This window comes from Muntiacus reevesi, chromosome 11 (genome assembly GCF_963930625.1).
Source record: "Muntiacus reevesi chromosome 11, mMunRee1.1, whole genome shotgun sequence".
Classification (NCBI taxonomy): domain Eukaryota; kingdom Metazoa; phylum Chordata; class Mammalia; order Artiodactyla; family Cervidae; genus Muntiacus; species Muntiacus reevesi.
In genome coordinates this window covers 14,865,540-14,883,739 of record NC_089259.1, presented here as the reverse complement: position 1 = coordinate 14,883,739, position 18,200 = coordinate 14,865,540, and the positions used below count along the sequence as shown (strand labels likewise).

General features: G+C 38.0%; 1 protein-coding gene across 5 annotated transcripts in view; it reads left to right on the top strand.

Moving 5' to 3' along the window:
* Window positions 1-18,200, top strand: part of ZC3H13 (zinc finger CCCH-type containing 13) — a 96,162-nt gene that overhangs the window by 46,427 nt on the left and 31,535 nt on the right. For all 5 annotated transcript variants that reach the window (XM_065901995.1, XM_065901998.1, XM_065901997.1 and 2 more), the window contains exons 8-9: window positions 105-302; window positions 16,889-17,199. In XM_065901995.1, the coding sequence (XP_065758067.1) occupies window positions 105-302; window positions 16,889-17,199 (509 nt within the window). The remainder of the gene's footprint in view (window positions 1-104; window positions 303-16,888; window positions 17,200-18,200) is intronic.

The window sequence follows — 18,200 nt, the reverse complement described above, 5'->3', positions numbered from 1 at the left end:
AATGCTAACCATTCTTTAATTGTGCTTTGTTAAAATGAAAAAAAAAAAACTTATTTCACCTTCTAAAAGTCTTCAGACTTCTGACAGCTTTGTGTTAACTTTAGGAATTCAAAAAGCAACCAAAGTAAGAAGAAAGGACCTCGAACTCCTAGCCCACCCCCTCCTATACAGGAAGACATTGCTCTGGGGAAAAAATACAAAGAAAAGTATAAAGTGAAAGACAGGATAGAGGAAAAACCAAGAGATGGAAAGGACAGAGGACGAGAGTTTGAAAGACAAAGAGAAAAAAGGGACAAGCCAAGGTAAGTAGGATTTTTAATAATCTTACTTTCTTGAAATCCGTAATTCAGAAGCTTTTAGGCGTTACTATCCTGGATTTTTTAGTGTTTTTTAAACTCTACCTAATAATTACCATATTGAAGTATGACTACTTCAATAAATGTTAATAACATAGCAAATCATTATTATTTAAGAAACATAAAATTTCTAATTTTACCCACTTTTAAATGTTCAATTCAGTATTGTTTTATATATGCGTGTGTGTGTATATATATAGTTTTTTTTTCACAGTGTCATGAAACAGATTTCCAAAACTTTTTATCTTGCAAATCTGAAACCATGTACCCCTAAAACAACCTATCCCCCACTCCCCCAGTAACCACTATTCTGTCTGTTTCTATGAATTTGACTCCTTTAGATACCTCATATAAATGGAATCACTTTGTCTCTTTGTGACTGGCTTATTTTACTTAGCACTAGGTCTTCAAGGTTTACCCATGCTGTACACATAACAGGATTGCTTTCCTTTTTAAGGGTGAATAATATTCCATCATCTATATGCCATATTTTGTTTATCCACTCATTGTCAGTGAACATACAGGCTGCTTCCACCTCTTGGCTATTGTAAATAGTGCTGTTATGAATATGGATGTGTGAACATCTCTTTAAGACCCTTCTTTCAATTCTTTTGGACATAAACTCAGAAATGGGATTGCCAGATCATATGTGGTTTCATTTCATTTTTAAATTTTAGAGAAACTTTGATACTGTTTTTCATACCAGCTGCACCACTTTGGAGTCCCATTAAGAGTGTTACAAGAGTTTGAGTTTCTCCACATTCTCATCAACACTTATTGTTTTCTGTGTTTTGGATAGCAGTCATCCTGACTGGCGTGAAATGATACTGTGATTTTGATTTGTATTTTGCTAATAACTGATGATATGGAGCATCTTTTCATTGGTTTCCGGCCACTTGTATGTCATCTTTGGAGTGATGTCTGTTTAAAGTCCTTTATGCATTTTTAAATTGAGTTAATTTGATTTTCTTGTTGAATTATAGAAATCCATTATTCTGGATGTTAACTTCTTATCATGATTTACATGATATTTTACTTGTAAAAATACATGATTTACAGGTATTTTCTCCCTTTTCATAGATGGCCTATTCATTCTCTTGGTGGTGTTTTTTTGATGCACAGAAGTTGTTAAAGTATGATGTGTCCTATTTGTTGATTTTGGTTTTGTTGCCTGTGCTTTTGGTATCAGAGCTAAGACATAATTGCCAACTCCAGTGTCATGAACACTTTCCTCTATGTTTTCTTGTAGGAGTTTTATAGTTTTAGACCTTACATCTAAATCTTCAATACCTTTTAAGTTAATTTTTTGTATATGGTGTAAGATAAGGTTCTCACTTCATTTATTCTGTGTAGAAAACCACACCTCCCAGCACTGTTTTTTGAAGGAACTTTTCCTTCCCTCATTTAGTGTTTTTGGCGCCCTGAAGATCATTTGACCATATATATGGAACTCATATATGGAACATATGTATCTAGCTCATTTAGGTGAATGGTTTTTTTTTTTTTTTCCTGTCCCCAGTTGTGACTTGAAAGAACCAGAATGATTCTGTCAGCTCTTGCTAGGATCTAGCAACATTATGTCTTAGTGGAGCAATAAGAATTGGTTAACTGGAACATCCATAATTCTTGAACATACTTTCCTAAAATATACTCTTTATCTTACTCAATCTGATAGGTTTGTTTTTGAAAATGACATGTAAATCGGTTATAAATCATGTTGAATGTTCTTGCTGAAGTCTTTATTCTTCTCTAATGGTTCTTAGTGATCTTACTTTGTTATTTTGACCCAGAAATCTGTGAGAGGTGATTCTTATGTCCCTGGGGTAGTTTGCCGTTGAAATGGTTAAGACACTTTGTATTATGAGGAATTGAAGAATCAAAGGTTGATTCTTTGTTTTCCATTTTTTTCTCCCTGATCGTCTCTATCAGAACTAATAAGGTATGCCTAGGAGTCACCTGTTGCTCTCTGAACTTGAAAACTCTGAACTTGGTTTATTTCTTCTGTGTAAGGAAACTAAGCCGCAGATCACTGAAGGACTGCATAGATGCCCTCTTGGCATTGGAGTCCTAAAGCCTGAAACCCCTAAAGGGGTCCAGTTTGACTTTGATGTTTGACAAGGTTGAAGGGGGCCACTTTAAGTTAGGAGAAACTGATTTGATTAGCAGGTTTTTGTTTATTTTTAAGGCATATTTGTTAACTTATCTCCATTCAGTTCAGCTCAGTTGTGTCCAAATCTTTGTGAACCCATGAATTGTAGCATGTCAGGCTTCCCTGTCCATCACCAACTCCCAAAGCTTGCTCAAACTCATGTTCATCCAGTTGGTGATGCCTTCTAACCATCTCATCCTCTGTCATCCCCTTCTCCTCCTGTATTCAATCTTTCCCAGCATCAGGGTCTTTTCCAATAAGTCAGTTCTTTACATTGGGTGGCCAACTCCAAACATTGGAGTTTCAGCTTCGGCATTAGTCCTTCCAATGAATACTCAGTACTGATTTCCTTTAGGATGTTCTGTTTGGATCTCCTCGCAGTTCAAGGGACCCTGAAGAGTCTTCTCCGACACCACAGTTCAAAAGCATCAATTCTCCAGTGCTCAGCTTTCTTTATAGTCCAACTCTAACATCCAGACATGACTACTGGAAAAACCATAGCTTTGACTAGATAGACCTTTGTCAGCAAAGTAATGTCTGCTTTGTAATATGCTGTCTAGGTTGGCCATAGCTTTTCTTCCAAGAAGCAAGCGTCTTTTAATTTCATGGCTGCAGTCACCACCATCTGATTTTGGAGCCCCAAAAAATACTGTCTCTGTTTCCATTGTTTGCCATGAAGTAATGGAAGTGGATGCCATGACCTTAATTTTCTGAATATTGAGTTTTAAGCCAACTTTTCACTCTCCTCTTTCACTTTCATAAGGAATTTATTAATTCTAAAGCCAAACCGTGTATTTAAGAATCTTTGTCATTGCTTTCAGATTCTGGGATATATGGTGAAAGGTTAGTATCTAAATTCCTTTTGGAGAAAATTGTACTTCAAAATTAATTTTGTTGTTATAATGTGCTTATTGGGAGCTTTTTGGCTATCAGAGTGTGCTGGGCTTAAGTGAAAGTATGCTGATACATTTATTCATTCAGTTGTTACTGACTTCCTAGTGTGTGTGGGGGGGCACTGTTTTAAAGGATACTGATGCAGCAGGGAGCTAAATGTTGGCCAAAGCTTTGTTACTACAGGTGGAAGTAATATAGTAATCATGTGTGTGTAAAGTAACATCTTTGCACATGTAGGTTTTTGTTTTTTGTTTTCCTTTCAAGTGAAGACGACTTACTAGGCCTATTGGATTTAGGGGATCGCTTACATTTCTTTTTTTTTTTTTTTTTCGCTTACATTTCTTAAAGGGTGGTTCAAATCTATGTGCGCACTCGTGAGACAGATGATGCCACAAAGCCACATAATTCTATGCCTTTTAAGTCCTTCTCCCTGTCTTCTGTGTCTCAGTTAGTTCTTCAACTTTCTATATCAAGGGCGACCAACCTGGATTTTAGGGTCTTTTGTGAGTTAGAATTTGCCTGTGTGTGTTTTGGTGAGGGGGGGTATGTCCATAGCCTTCAAAAAGTTTTTTTAGAATTACGAATCATTCTTTAGGCCTTTGCCACTAATCTGGCATCGAGAATTGAAGTGCTTTCCTCCGAAATCTTCATTGTCCATGTCAATCTTGTTAAGAATATACTCTGTTCCCATAATATTTTGTTAATTTGAGTCACACTAAATTCTGTCGTGTAGTTGTTTTTGAAGCAAATAATGTCCAGGCCACTGTTCTGTATCAGTGTCATCCAATTTGACTGGTAGACTTTATTCAACAGAGATTTATTTATGCAACATTGATCAAAAACTGAATACCACTTGTTTATCCGAGGGGAATAAAAAAGCCTTATGAATTTATTACTCTGCTTTTAGAGAATATAGCAATTCCCCATAGTATTTTTTAAAATAAACTTTCTGTGACCTGTTCTATACAGAAAGCAAAATCTTGATTACTTGGAACCTAACTAAGTCATTTTTATTCTGTAATTTGTTTTAGAAGAGGTGTAGCTCACAGGAAAATTAAGTTTGAGTTAGATATTTAACCAGGAAATCACTTGTTAAGGGAATATTTTGTATCATTATTTTTAACCTACTGTATCTAGATAATCCTTAACTGGATATTTTCAGTGGACTTGTAATACCATCTTTATCAATGAAAATATTCTATATACTTTGCTGAATCTCAAATGTGAGGCAGTATATTAGTGTAGGTTAAGAACAAGGGATTAAGCAAACACAAAAACTTTTTGGATGGTACTTAACCAGAAAAGTTAGCTAACTGTTGCATATAGTTTATTCTGCTGGTTAAATATAGTTTAATGACAGTTAATATGCTTTAATCAGAATACTAGGTTGTAGAATTTTTTGGTTTAATAAGATAATATTAAGAGCATAGTAAGTTATTTTTTTTTTAAAAATCACTTTATTATAATTACCTGAATATGTCTTGATAGGAATATAAATACCTGCATGAGTCTTACCCATATATTTTAAAGATAGGTGTGATCATTCAGAACTTGTTGACTGACATCACCTTAGTAGAATAAACAGCTTACCACCAAATTGATGGTCTTATTTTTGTTCAGTGATTGTGCATATCTGAATAATTAAAAACAGAATGGTTCAGACCTTTGACAAAGACTGTTACATGTTGGATTAAATCTTTGATTTATTCAGTATCTACCGTTCATAGTGTGAACTGGTGAATCTTATTCTGTGGCCATTAAGGACAGGTCAGGGAGGAATCCATGGGTGCACTCAATAAGCATTTCTATAGACTGAACTGATAGGTTTCTTGAGTAAGTGTATACTAATGTTACTCAGTTATATAGAGAGGATGGAAAATTGTTAAAGTAACATTGTTATGGAGCATTTCACACACATAAAAGTGGACAGTAGTATAATGATCCTCACATCCATAGTACCCCTGTCTACTTAACCACTCTAGTGCTATTTTGAAGCAAACCCCAGACATCTTCCTGGAGAAGGAAATGGCAACCCACTCCAGTATTCTTGCCTGGAGAATCCCATGAACAGAGGAGTCTGGCAGGCTACAGTCCACGGGGTCACAAGAGTCAGATATGAATTAGTGACTAAACCAAACCAACAAACATCTTCAGTTCAGTTTAGTCACTCAGTCATGTCTGACTCTTTGTGACCCCATGGACGGCAGCACGCCAGGCCTCCCTATCCATCACCAACTCCTGGAGCTTGCTCAAAGTCATGGCCATTGAGTCAGGGATGCCATCCAACCATCTCATCCTCTGTCGTTCCCTTCTTCTCCTACCTTCAATCTTTCCCAGCATCAGGGTCTTCTCCAGTGAGTCAGTTCTTTGCATCAGGTGGCCAAAGTACTGGAGCTTCAGCTTCAGCATCAGCCCTTCCAATAAGTATTCAGAGTTGATTTCCTCTAGGATTGACTGGTTTGATCTACTTGCAGTCCAAGGGACTCTTAAGAGTCTTCTCCAGCACCACAGTTCAAAAGCATCAATTCTTTGGTGCTCAGCTTTCTTTATAGTCCAACTCTCACAACCATACATGACTACTGGGAAAACCATAGCTTTGTCTAGACAGACCTTTGTTGGCAAAATAATGTCTCTGCTTTTTAATATGCTGTCTAGGTTGGTCATAACTTTTCTTCCAAGGAGCATGTGTCTTGATTTCATGGCTGCAGTCACCATCTGCAGTGATTTTGGAGCCCAAGAAAATAAAGTCTGTCACTGTTTCCATTGTTTCCCCATCTATCTGCCATGAAGTGATGGGACCAGATGCGAATATTGTGTTTTAAGCCAACTTTTTCACTCTCCTCTTTCACTTTCATCAAGAGGCTTTTTAGTTCCTCTTCACTTTCTGCCATAAGGGTGGTGTCATCTGCATATCTGAGGTTATTGATATTTCTCCCAGCAATCTTGATTCAGGCTTGTGCTTTGTCCAGCCCAGTACTTACATGTACTCTGCATATAAGTTAAATAAGCAGGATGACAATATACAGCCTTGATGTACTCCTTTTCCAATTTGGAACCAGTCTGTTGTTCCATGTCCAGTTCTAACTGTTGCTTTCTGACCTGCATACAGATTTCTCAAGAGGCAGGTCAGGTGGTCTGGTATTCCCATCTCTTTGAGAATTTTCCAGAGTTTGTTGTGGTCCACACAGTCAAAGGCTTTGGCATAGTCAATAAAGCAGCAGTAGATGGTTTTCCTGGAACTCTCTTGCTTTTTCAATGATCTAGACATCTTACTTTATTTTATTTGCATATATTTTAGTATATATCTTCAAAAGAGAAAGATACTTAAAAATATACACTCACTGTACACACACACACGCAATCACCAGAAATATAACTGAATCACTTTGCTGTACACCAGAAACTCACACAATATTGTAAATCAACCATACTCAAAAAAAAAAAAGCCAGTATCACCTCTAAAAGGAAAAAAGGAGTGTAATATGACTTTAAAATTCAAACTTTAAAATCATTGGTGAATTTGTAATATCTTTTATAATATCTTTTCCAATTAGTGGACTTTAGCACAAATAATATCATGAAGGATATGCAAACCTTTTAATAGTAATATGGAACCTTTGTATTCAGATTGGGAACTGGTTGTCTGAGGTATTGTCTTTTTTTCTGCAGTTAATTGAGCCTTGTCTGTAGATGTAAAAAGTATTTTTAGGTGAATAATAATTTAGGCTAGGGATATAAAATTAAGACACTTAAATAAATATAGCCGAACATAGTTATATGCTAAATTCATAATTGTTGTTTAGTCACTAAATTGTAGCTGACTCTTGTAATTCCATGGACTGTCGCCCGCCAGGCTCTTGTGTCCATGGGATTTTTTAGCCAAGAACACTGGAGCGAGTTGCCATTTCCTTCTTCAGGGGATCTTCCCGACCCTGAGTTTGGACCTGTATCTTCTGTGTCTCGTGCATTGGCAGGCAGATTGTTTACAACTGCACCACTGGGAAGCCCCTACTATGGTAGCCTTGTGTTAAAATGAAATTATTTTATAAATATCAAAATAACTGCATTGGGGGGCAAAATCTTTTATATTTAGTCCAGTTGATCAAGGCTTGGGCTCTCTTTTATAGATGTGATATTGAGAAAATTTGTTGAACCAAAGGAGAAGCTTGTATTTTGCAGCCAAAATCTAGAGTGGTATTTATGTTTCTAAAAATTGTGCTCTCTTTATCTATCATGTTTAGAGACTAAAAAAGTTTCTCAGGGAGGTTTTCAGGAGCGGTAAGTAGTTGCAAATTTTAGCCCTATTTAATAATTGGTCCAATCATAAATGCATAAAATTGCCGGGACCAGCCGGAAGATTTCAGCGAGCAACACGAGGCGTTCCTTTAGGCTAAGAAATAAAGACACAGAACAGATGGGGTCGAGAGGATCGCTGCAGTCAGCGATGATTCTTTATTTCTCAGGGTTACATTTATACTAAACCAAGAAGAGAATCTTAAGAAGAGAAAATATTTTTCCATAAACATCACTTTGAGATAACAATCACCAGAACTCTCTGATAACACCAAAGGCATCCCGTTTATCTTAAGGGTGATCGTGAAAGGCTTATCCATCTGAGTCATGTGTGCATTCAAGGCTTACAAATGTTCTTTAAGATTAACTTAGATAATAAATTCCAGAGAGGGGTGGCGGGACAGAGAGCTATGTCCACGAACAGACCCTTGAGGATCAAGGCAGCTCCCAGAGCCAGCCTTTTGGTTCAGGCCGCTCCCCGCATAAAATAGCATATAGAGGCCAAAAATTCAATCCACTAAATATGTGGGACTGTGTTGTATGTAGTGAGATAAGTGAAATAATAGATAACCAGCCACACTACCGAAATCTATTGCTGACTGTGGTTCAGTGCCGTCTGGTGGTAATTTTTTTTTTTACTGACAGTTAAATGACCTGTCATTGGATAGAACTTCCAAGACAGTGTCAGGGATTTCAAGAATCTCCCTAATTTGACATACAGTTTGTTGGTCTGAGCTGAAAACACTGTGGGTCTGAGAAGTTGCTCTAGGGACTTGAAAATCGTTCTTTACCTCTCGCACCCCCCCACCCCCGGCTGGATTGCCTGTTGTTTCTTGGCAGGGGCTGATCCTCTATCTCTTCACCACCCCATCCTATTTCAGGAGAAAGGGATAATTTTAACTTGATACACCAAGTAGAAGATAGTAGAAAATTTAAGACATTTAAGATGTCTTAAATTTGTGTTATGCTGGTGTGCATTGTTTCTGGGCTTTATTGCATTTTAACTACCAGCTCTCTTACTCTTCAGTTCAGTTTAGTTGCTCAGTTGTATCCGACTCTTTGCGACCCCATGAATTGCAGAATCCCACGTCTCCCTGTCCATCACCTACTCCTAGAGGTTACCCAAACTCACGTCTATTGAGTCGGTGATGCCATCCAGCCATCTCATCCTCTGTCGTCCCCTTCTCCGCCTGCCCTCAGTCTTTCCCAGCATCAGGGTCTTTTCAAAAGAGTCAGCTCTTCACATCAGGTGATTGTGTTTCAGCTTCAACATCATTCCTTCCAGTGAACACTCAGGACTGATCTCCTTTAGGATGGACTGGTTGGATCTCCTTGGAGTCCAAGAGCTTGGAAACAATCTCTTCATGTGCCAGGGATGCTGAATATTGGTTTCTTCTGACTTGATCACAGTGATGGGTACAATTTTTAGTTCACTCTAGTCATGTAAGTCTCTTGAATCAAATTCTGAAAAATCACTTTATTTAAATGGCACATAATTCTGGGCTTGAATATGGTTGAAGGATGTGCTGATAATAAGTTCTTAACATTCTTCTTTATTTTTTAATTGAGGTTTTTAAAATAATTTGTTTCTACATAAATACAAAAATGAAATTGAACCACAGTTATTAGTACTTGGACAGAAGAGCCTGTCAGGCCATAGTCCATGGAGTTGCAAAGAGTCAGACGCAACTGAGCATCTAAGCACATACTCTACAAAAATGTTGAATCACTATGTTGTACACCTGAAACTTAAAGAAGGCTCCTCTGTCCATGGAATTTTCCAGGCAAGAATCCTGGAGTGGCTTGCCATTTCCTTCTCCAGGGGATTTTCCCAGCCCAGAGATCGAACCGAGGTCTTCTCCCACATTGCAGGCAGATTCTTTACCATCTGAGTCACCAGGGAAGCCCCTATTTATATAGAGTCCATTTAGAGCTATTATAAAATATTGGCTATATTCCCTGTGCTGTACAATAAATCCTTGTAGCTTATTTTATACCTAGTAGTGACTTACTTTTTAAAATAAGTTTCTTACGTAAACAATAAGGCCTAAATATTTCTATGTGTGAAATGTGTACCATTTTGTGTTCTATTTTACCCCTGAAAGGAAAGTTGATTTTGATAGTGTCCATAGTTCATTTAGTGTTTTTTAAATGTGCTTTTTGCATGATGATTTTAAAGGTTGGATTATGAATTTTTGCTACGATAGCTTACAGTGAACAGTGTCAGATTTGTGATCTCCGAAGAAGATTTAGTTTCGAGACCAGGGACCAGGCTTGATCACTCAAGAGCTTTTGTGTAGCAGTTTTATTAAAGTGAAAAAGGGACAGAGAAAGCTTCCGTCCGACACAGACATCAGAGGGGGATGGACAGTGCCCTCCTGCTAGTCTTAGCAAAGGGAGCTGTATACTTTTGTAATTGGTTGTTACAGTAAATCAAAAGAATGTCTCAAGGTTGTAAAGGCCTTACCAGACCCACTCCCATAATAAACATTTTAAGATAACAGGATTAGAACTAACAATAGAAAGATTTTACAAGACCCATTCCCACAATATACATTTTAAAATGATAGGATTAGTCAGAAGGTTCTCAAGAAGGAAAAACATGTCCTCAAGCAGGTTACATTCAGTTCAGTTCAGTCGCTCAGTCCTCCTGTCTGACTCTTTGCAATTCCATGGACTGCAGCACACCAGGCTTCCCTGTCCATTACCAATTCCTGACCTTGCTCAAACTCTTGTCCATGGAGTCGGTGATACATTGTTGTTGTTTAATCCTTAGTACAGAGTTTAAGCTGAGTTGTTTTGTGTGTAATCATCAGTTCTGGGCTTAAAGAAAAAAATGTGTCCTTTTCTCCTCCTCCAGAGCCCCAGACCCCTTTCTCCTCCTCCTCCTCCGGGACCCGGACTTCTTATCAACTACCTAAGAATTGACTCTCTCAGTTATATTATCTAAGTATATTTTCATATTTGAGAAATAGAAACCATTTATTGCAAAAAATTGGTGTTACAAATTTTAAGAAAGTCTGGAGTAAACATATCAGTTTGTAGGTGGAATTACTTGCATCTCAAATGAAAGGAACTTTCATTTTAAATTGCATAAATTTTCACATCTTTTCCTCAAGTATATCCTGAATGTTCTCATTCCGTGTTGTGTTATAATTATAGCAGCATTAAAAAGCTTTTGAATGGAATCAACTCAAGCTAAAGATTAGCTTTCCTTGTGTTTTATAAATCACAGTGTACTTGCTGACAGTCTACAGTTCTCTGTTTTAAGGTTCTGAGGCTTCTGTTTGTGCAATAAGCTTTCCTTTGTTTTTTATTTGAGTGTCAAATGTCACCTCTTTATTCCCTTCTAATAGGAAATCATTCAGTTTTAGAGTGTACTCAGTTCAGTTCAATTCAGTTGCTTAGTCATGTTCAACTCTTTGAGACCCCATGGAATGTAACACACCAGGCCTCCCTGTCCGTCACCCACTTGCTTGCTCAAACTCATGTCCATCCAGTTGGTGATGCCATCCAACCATTTCATCATCTGTCATCGCCTTCTCCTCCTGCCTTCAGTCTTTCCCAGCATCAGGGTCTTTTCCAGTGAGTCAGTTCTTACATCAGGTGACCAAAGTATTGGAGTTTCAGCCTCAGCATCAGTCCTTCCAATGATTATTCATGACTGATTTCTTTCAGAGTGGACTGGTTGGATCTCCATGCAGTCCAAGGGACTCTCAAGAGTTTTCTCCAACACCACAGTTCAAAAGCATCAATTCTTCAGTGCTCAACTTTCTTTATAGTCTAACTATCACATCCCATACATGACAAAAATCATACCTTTGACTAGACAGACCTTTGTTGGCAAAGTAATGTCTCTGCTTTGTAATACACTGTCTAGGTTGGTCATAGCTTTTCTTCCAAGGAGCAAGCGTCTTTTAATTTCATGGCTGCAGTCACCATCTGCAATGATTTTGAAGCCCAAGAAAATGAAGTCTGTCACTGTTTCCATTGTTTACCCAGCTATTTGCCATGAAATGATAGAACCAGATGCCATGATCTTAGTTTTCTGAATGTTGAGCTTTAAGCCAACTTTTTCACTCTCCTCTTTCACCTTCATCAAGAGGCTCTTTAGTTCTTCTTTGCTTTCTGCCCTAAGGGTGGTATCATTTGCATATCTGAGGTTATTGATATTTCTCCCAGCAATCTTGATTCCAGCTTGTGCTTCATTCCAGCCCAGCATTTCGCATGATGTACTCTGCATATAAGTTAAGTAAGCAAGGTGACAGCATACAGCTTTGACATACTCCTTTCCCATTTTGGAACCAGTCCAGTCTGGTTCTAAGTGTTGCTTCTTGACCTGCATACAAATTTCTCAGGAGGCAGGTCAGGTGGTCTGGTATTCCCGTCTCCTTCAGAATTTTCTACATTTTATTGTGATCCACACAGTCAAAGGTTTTGGCATAGTCAATAAAGCAGAAGTAGATGTTTTTCTGGAACTCTCTTGCTTTTTCAATGATCCAGTGGATGTTGGCAATTCAATCTCTGGTTCATCTGTCTTTTCGAAAACCAGCTTGAACATCTGGAAGTTCACAGACCACGTATTGTTGAAGCCTGGCTTGGAGAATTTTGAGCATTACTTTACTAGCGTGTGAGATGAGTGCAATTGTGCAGTAGTTTGAGCATTCTCTGGCATTGCCTTTCTTTGGGATTGGAATGAAAACTGACCTTTTCCAGTCCTGTGGCCACTGCTGAGTCTTCCAAATTTGCTGGCATATTGAGTGCAACACTTTCACAGCATCATCTTTTAGGATTTGAAATAGCTCAACTGGAATTCCATCACCTCCACTAGCTTTGTTTGTAGTGATATTTCCTAAGGCCCCCTTGACTTCACATTCCAGAATGTCTGGCTCTAGGTGAGTGATCACACCATCGTGGTTATCTGGGTCTTGAAAATCTTTTTTGTATAGTTCTTCTGAGTATTCTTGCCACATCTTCTTTATATCTTCTGCTTCTGTTAGGTCTATACCATTTCTTTCCTTTATTGTGCCCATATTTGCATGAAATGTTGCCTTGGTATCTCTAATTTTCTTGAAGAGATCTCTAGTCTTTCCCATTCTATTGTTTTCCTCTGTTTCTTTGCATTGATCACCGAGGAAGGCTTTCTTGTCTCTCCCTGCTTTCTTTGGAACTCTGCATTCAAATGGGTATATCTTTCCTTTCCTCCTTTGCTTCAGCTTCTCTTTTTTTCTCAGCTATTTGTAAGGCCTCTTCAGAGAACCATTTTGCCTTTTTGCATTTCTTTTTCTTGGGGATGGTCTTGATCACTGCCTCCTGTACAATGGCATGAACCTCCATCCATAGTTCTTCAGGCACTAGAGTGTACTGGTTAATGTGAAATGTATTTTACTGCATCCCTGCAATATTTTAGAAGCTTAATTGCTAACAGTTTTGGTCAGATTTCAAGACAGTTTTATTACCTAGAGTCACCTCTTTTTTTGTATATGCAGAATGAACATAGGTGTGGGACCAATTAGACTTATATCTATAATTTGACTCACCTTGTTTTAATAACAGATCCTCTCTCTCTTTTCACTATTTTTCAGTCTTCAGACTTAAAAAAATAGCAGTAGAAGAAAATGTAAAAATGCTGTGATACTTAGCAACGTTGGGCTGCTATTACATAATATCATAGACTGGGTAACTTAAACAACAGGCATTTATTTCTCACAGACCTGGCTTCTGGGTAGTCCAAGGTCAAGGTGCTCGCAGATCTGGTTCCTGGTGAGGGCCTTCTTCCTGGTTTGCACATGGCTGTCTTCTCACTGTGTCTGTCCTCACTTACAGGGGAGCAAGAACTCTATAGTCTCTTCCTCCTCTTATGTGGACACTATCTCATTATGGGAGCCCCACCCTCAGGACTTCATTTAAACCTAATTATTCCCAAAGGCCCTGCCTCCAAATAGCATCACATTGGAGGTTAAGGCCTCAAACATATAAATTTGGAGTAGAAGGGGGAGGAGATGCAAACATTCATTTAATAGATGATTAAATCAACAAACTCCCCTCTCCCTGCCCAAAAGGATAAGTAGAAAAATATGGTTAAAATGCTGAAGACATAACTTGACAATACATTGGTGTTCTGTCCTTAATATGATAGCTTGATTATCTAAGCTTGAACTGAAGTTTTTCTTCCATTTTTGTATGGATCACAACAAATTGGAAAATTCGTAAAAAGATGGGAATATCAGACCACCTTACCTGTCTCCTGAGAAACCTGTATGTGGGTCAAGAAGCAGCAGTTAGAACTGGACGTGGAACAACTGACTGGTTCAGAATTGGGAAAGGAACATGACAAAGCTGTATATCGTCACCTGCTTATTTAATTTATATGCAGAGCACATCGTGTGAAATACTGGGCTAGATCAATCACAAGCTGGGATCACGATCACTGGGAGAAATATCAGTAACCTCAGATTTGCAGATGATACCACTTTAATGTCAGAAAGTGAAGCGAAACTAAAGAGTCTCTTGACGAGAGTGAAAGAGGAGAGTGGAAAAGCCGGCGTGAAACTCAACATTTCAAAAACTAAGATCACGGCATCCATTCCCATCACTTCATGGCAGTTAGAAGGGGAAAAATTGTAAGCAGTGACAGATTTTCTTTTGTTCCGAAATCACTGTTAATGGTGACTACAACCATGAAATTAAAAGATGCTTGCTCCTCGGAAGGAATGCTATGACCAACCTAGACAGAGTATTAAAAAGCAGAGACATCACTTTGCCAACAGAGGTCTGTGTTGTCAAAGCTGTGGTTTTTCAGGTAGTCACGTTTGAAAGTGAAAGTTGGACCGTAAAGAACGCTGAGTGTGGAAGAATTGTTGCTTTTGAATTGTGGTGCTGGAGTATTCCGTTTAGAGTCCCTTGGACTGCAAGGAGATCAAACCTAAAGGAAATTCATCCTGAATATTCTTTGGAAGGACTGATGTTGAAGCTGAAGTTCCAATACTTTGGCCACCTGATATGAAAGCTGACTCATTGGAAAAGACCTTGATGGTGGGAAAGATAGAAGGCAAACGGAGAAAGAAGCAACAGAGGATGAGATGGTTAGACAGTATCACCAGCTCAGTGAACATGAGTTTGAACAAGTTCAGGAAGAGAATGGAGGACAGAGGAGCCTGGCATGCTGTCATTCACTGTGTCACAAAGAGACGTGACCTAATACCTGAACAGCAGCAGCAGTAGACACCAAATTTGAATAGTGATGTAATTAGACTGTAATGTGTTTTTTAAAAGACAGTGTTGTGAACTATTTTATTTAAGTTTTGTGAACAAATCACCAAAAGGAGTTGGAGACATTCCTGAAACAATTTTGAGTTTATCTCAGAAACAAACTCAAAGCTAACCAAAATGTCAGTTCAGTGGAGAGCCACATTGTTTATTTTTTCAATTTAGGTGTTTCCAAATTGATCAGAACCTAAAGAAATTGAATTTGGAAAGTACCAAACAGTAGGCAAATTAGAATGAGAATTTCTCAGTCCTGCATTAATTTTTCTGTTCAGTATATGAGTAGCCTTTCGTCATAAATGGTTTTCCAGATTTGGCTAAGACCCACTGAGCATTTCTGCTCATATCTGTTAGTAAATAAATTCCAGTTTAGAGTCAGTTTAATTCTGGTGATGTATGTCTTATTTTTTGTATATGAGGAAGGAATACCAATTTTTTAAAAGTATGAGTTTTGTAATCATAAGTAGCTAGAATGTTTAGATAAGTGTGGTGTTCTAGTTAGCTGATATTTACTGATTTTTATTGTTTTACTGTCAACTATTATCCAAAAAGTGTTTTTGTTTGCTCAGCTCGTTATTTTACAAAATCCTTTCCAACATATTAGACCACTTTCCTGGCTCAGCAATGTGTATTTCATAGATTTAAACCTTTTATTGATAAAAGTTCTAAGGCATCATTTATAAACAACATAGTTTAGGGCAAGGATTCTCCACCAGGCTTGATTTTACCTCCCTGGAGACATTTGGAGCTATATGAAGTAATTTTTACTGGTATGAATGGGGGTCGGAGTTAGATGGTACTGGCTTCTTGTGGGTAGGGCCAGGGATGCTCTCAACATCCTCCAATGTACAGGGCAGCCCCCGCCACAAAGAAGTACTGCATATAAAATGTCAGTAGTTCCAAGATTGAGGAATCTTGGTTTAATAACTTTTTCAGCATTGCAGAAGTTAAAAAATACTCATCATAGGTACTGAAGGTAATTCCATAATACGTTGACAGGAACTCATAATTTTTTTGAACAAGCAGGTAGCCTTGAAATGATTGCTTTGAAAAATATGATACGTATCTCAGTATGTGATGTCTGGAATACTGTTTTTTTAAATGTTAGTCCTGTTTCTTTCCAGTTAATGTGCAAATGCATGTATTCTAGTTCTCCATCACACATAGCTTTTGCATAGTCATTGTAGACAGAGCCCAGTACCTAACAGATCATAGGAGTGATTCAGATGTGCTTCATGCATTTTTAAGTTATTTCTCTGGCAGCAGTCAAGCAAGATGATTTGAAGGGAGTAGAGGAAGCCTTAGTTAAACTAAAGCTTATGAACTAAATCTCAATTTGTACTGCCCAAGACTGAAAGGTAGGTTATTTAAGATAAAGACAGTATAGGCAGTATGTCCTTTCCTTAACCCTAGTGTTCTTTCCCCATCCTACATGTCAGCCCAGGCAGTCAAACTTTACGCTTGGTATAGCTGGTGATAGCTTTTCGCTTCTCCCACAACCCTGAATTATATGCGTTCTCACAGCCAGTCATATCTATCTAGATATTACTAGTATGTTTTCTCTTTAGCTCTTTGTGGATTCCGTCCTCTAAGTACCTATTCACACAGAGATCATCTCTGGTTAAGAGTAAATTCCGTACTCTATGTGACAATAAGAACCGTTTGTGATCAGGGAGGGTGTTACCTGGGAAAAGGAAGTGTGCCGTGGAGCCAAAGTTCAGGAGGCCAACATGTGTCTCATCTAGAACTGTTGCTTCAAACTGACTTAAAAATCAGCCTGTTAATGATTTTACATCATTTTGAATTAAAATTATTATTCACACTTTCAGCTTTAACTTTTAGATTCAGGGTTTCTTGTTTTAAAAGACTTTCCTTTGGCTAGAAGTGAAGGCTCTTGAATCCAGTTTTTTATTGTTGTTTCTTTTTACAGGTCCACTTCCCCAGCAGGACAACATCATTCTCCAATATCTTCTAGACATCACTCATCTTCCTCACAGTCAGGATCGTCGATTCAAAGACATTCTCCTTCTCCTCGCCGAAAAAGAACTCCTTCACCATCTTATCAGAGGACAATAACTCCACCTTTACGCCGCTCTGCTTCTCCCTATCCTTCACATTCTTTGGCTTCTCCTCAGAGAAAGCAAAGCCCTCCAAGACATCGCTCTCCAGTGAGAGAGAAGGGGAGGCATGATCATGAGCGAACTTCACAGTCTCACGATCGGCGTCATGAAAGGAGGGAAGGTAAATACTTGGCAGTATTGTGGGTTTTTTAGCTTTCTTTTATGTAAGTGGATATTTTCCTTATTAAAAAATTGGACATTCAGACTTATTGTTAGAATAAAGGGTAGAAGAGAACTGTGTTATACTACATTTTCTGTAACACATGGATGAGAGCTCTCTAGGGCAATAGGAGGTGCTTAAGGACATGGAAATGTAAGCTACTAGATATATGTAATTGGGCATTTATATGCATATTAAGTTGTTGCTTTCTTTCAGTACATTGTTTTACTTGAGTATTCTCAAGTTCTAGAAATTTGGGGCTATATGATTCTTAAGAGTGTCAGTCTAATTGCTTAGCTAATTCTTTAAAAACAACAGAAGAGGTTAAAAGAAAAGCAACAAACCAGGGAGCAGAGTTGGAACATATCAGAGATGTCTTAACAAAGAGGTGTGGGCTGGGGGATTGTTCAGAAGGTCCGTGGGAACCAAGTGATCAGTTTTCCAGGTCTAACTCAACAAAGAAGTAAGCAAGACGGTTTTTAGATTCCTGAGCATTACATTAACTTTGAATTTGCTATTCCGTCTTTAAGCTGAGATGTTATTACTTGGCAGTAGAATTGAATCACTCTCATCTCTTTCTGTAATTCTTGTCTAAGCTTCTTGTTATTTATTTAACTTAGCAAGCCTTTTTCCTAAAATCTTGTGAGTTAGTTTTTTTTTTAACATAAAGAATACTCAGGAAATACGTGCTTACTTGCAACAGCATTTCTGTTTACTGTGCACTTTTAAAGTCTCTGTATCACATAGCAGTCTCCTATGAAACATGTTGAACTTATTCTCCTCCAGTCAACAGTGCGAGAAAATAATTATTTTAATCTAGAAATGATGGATGCACAGATAGGGACTAGACAGAGCCCATATTTTAGAGAATTATTCCTGGTATGCATGATTTTGGAACCAGATCAGCACAGCAGTATATATAAAACATTGGTAAGTGGGGAAAATGCTCTTACACCTATCAA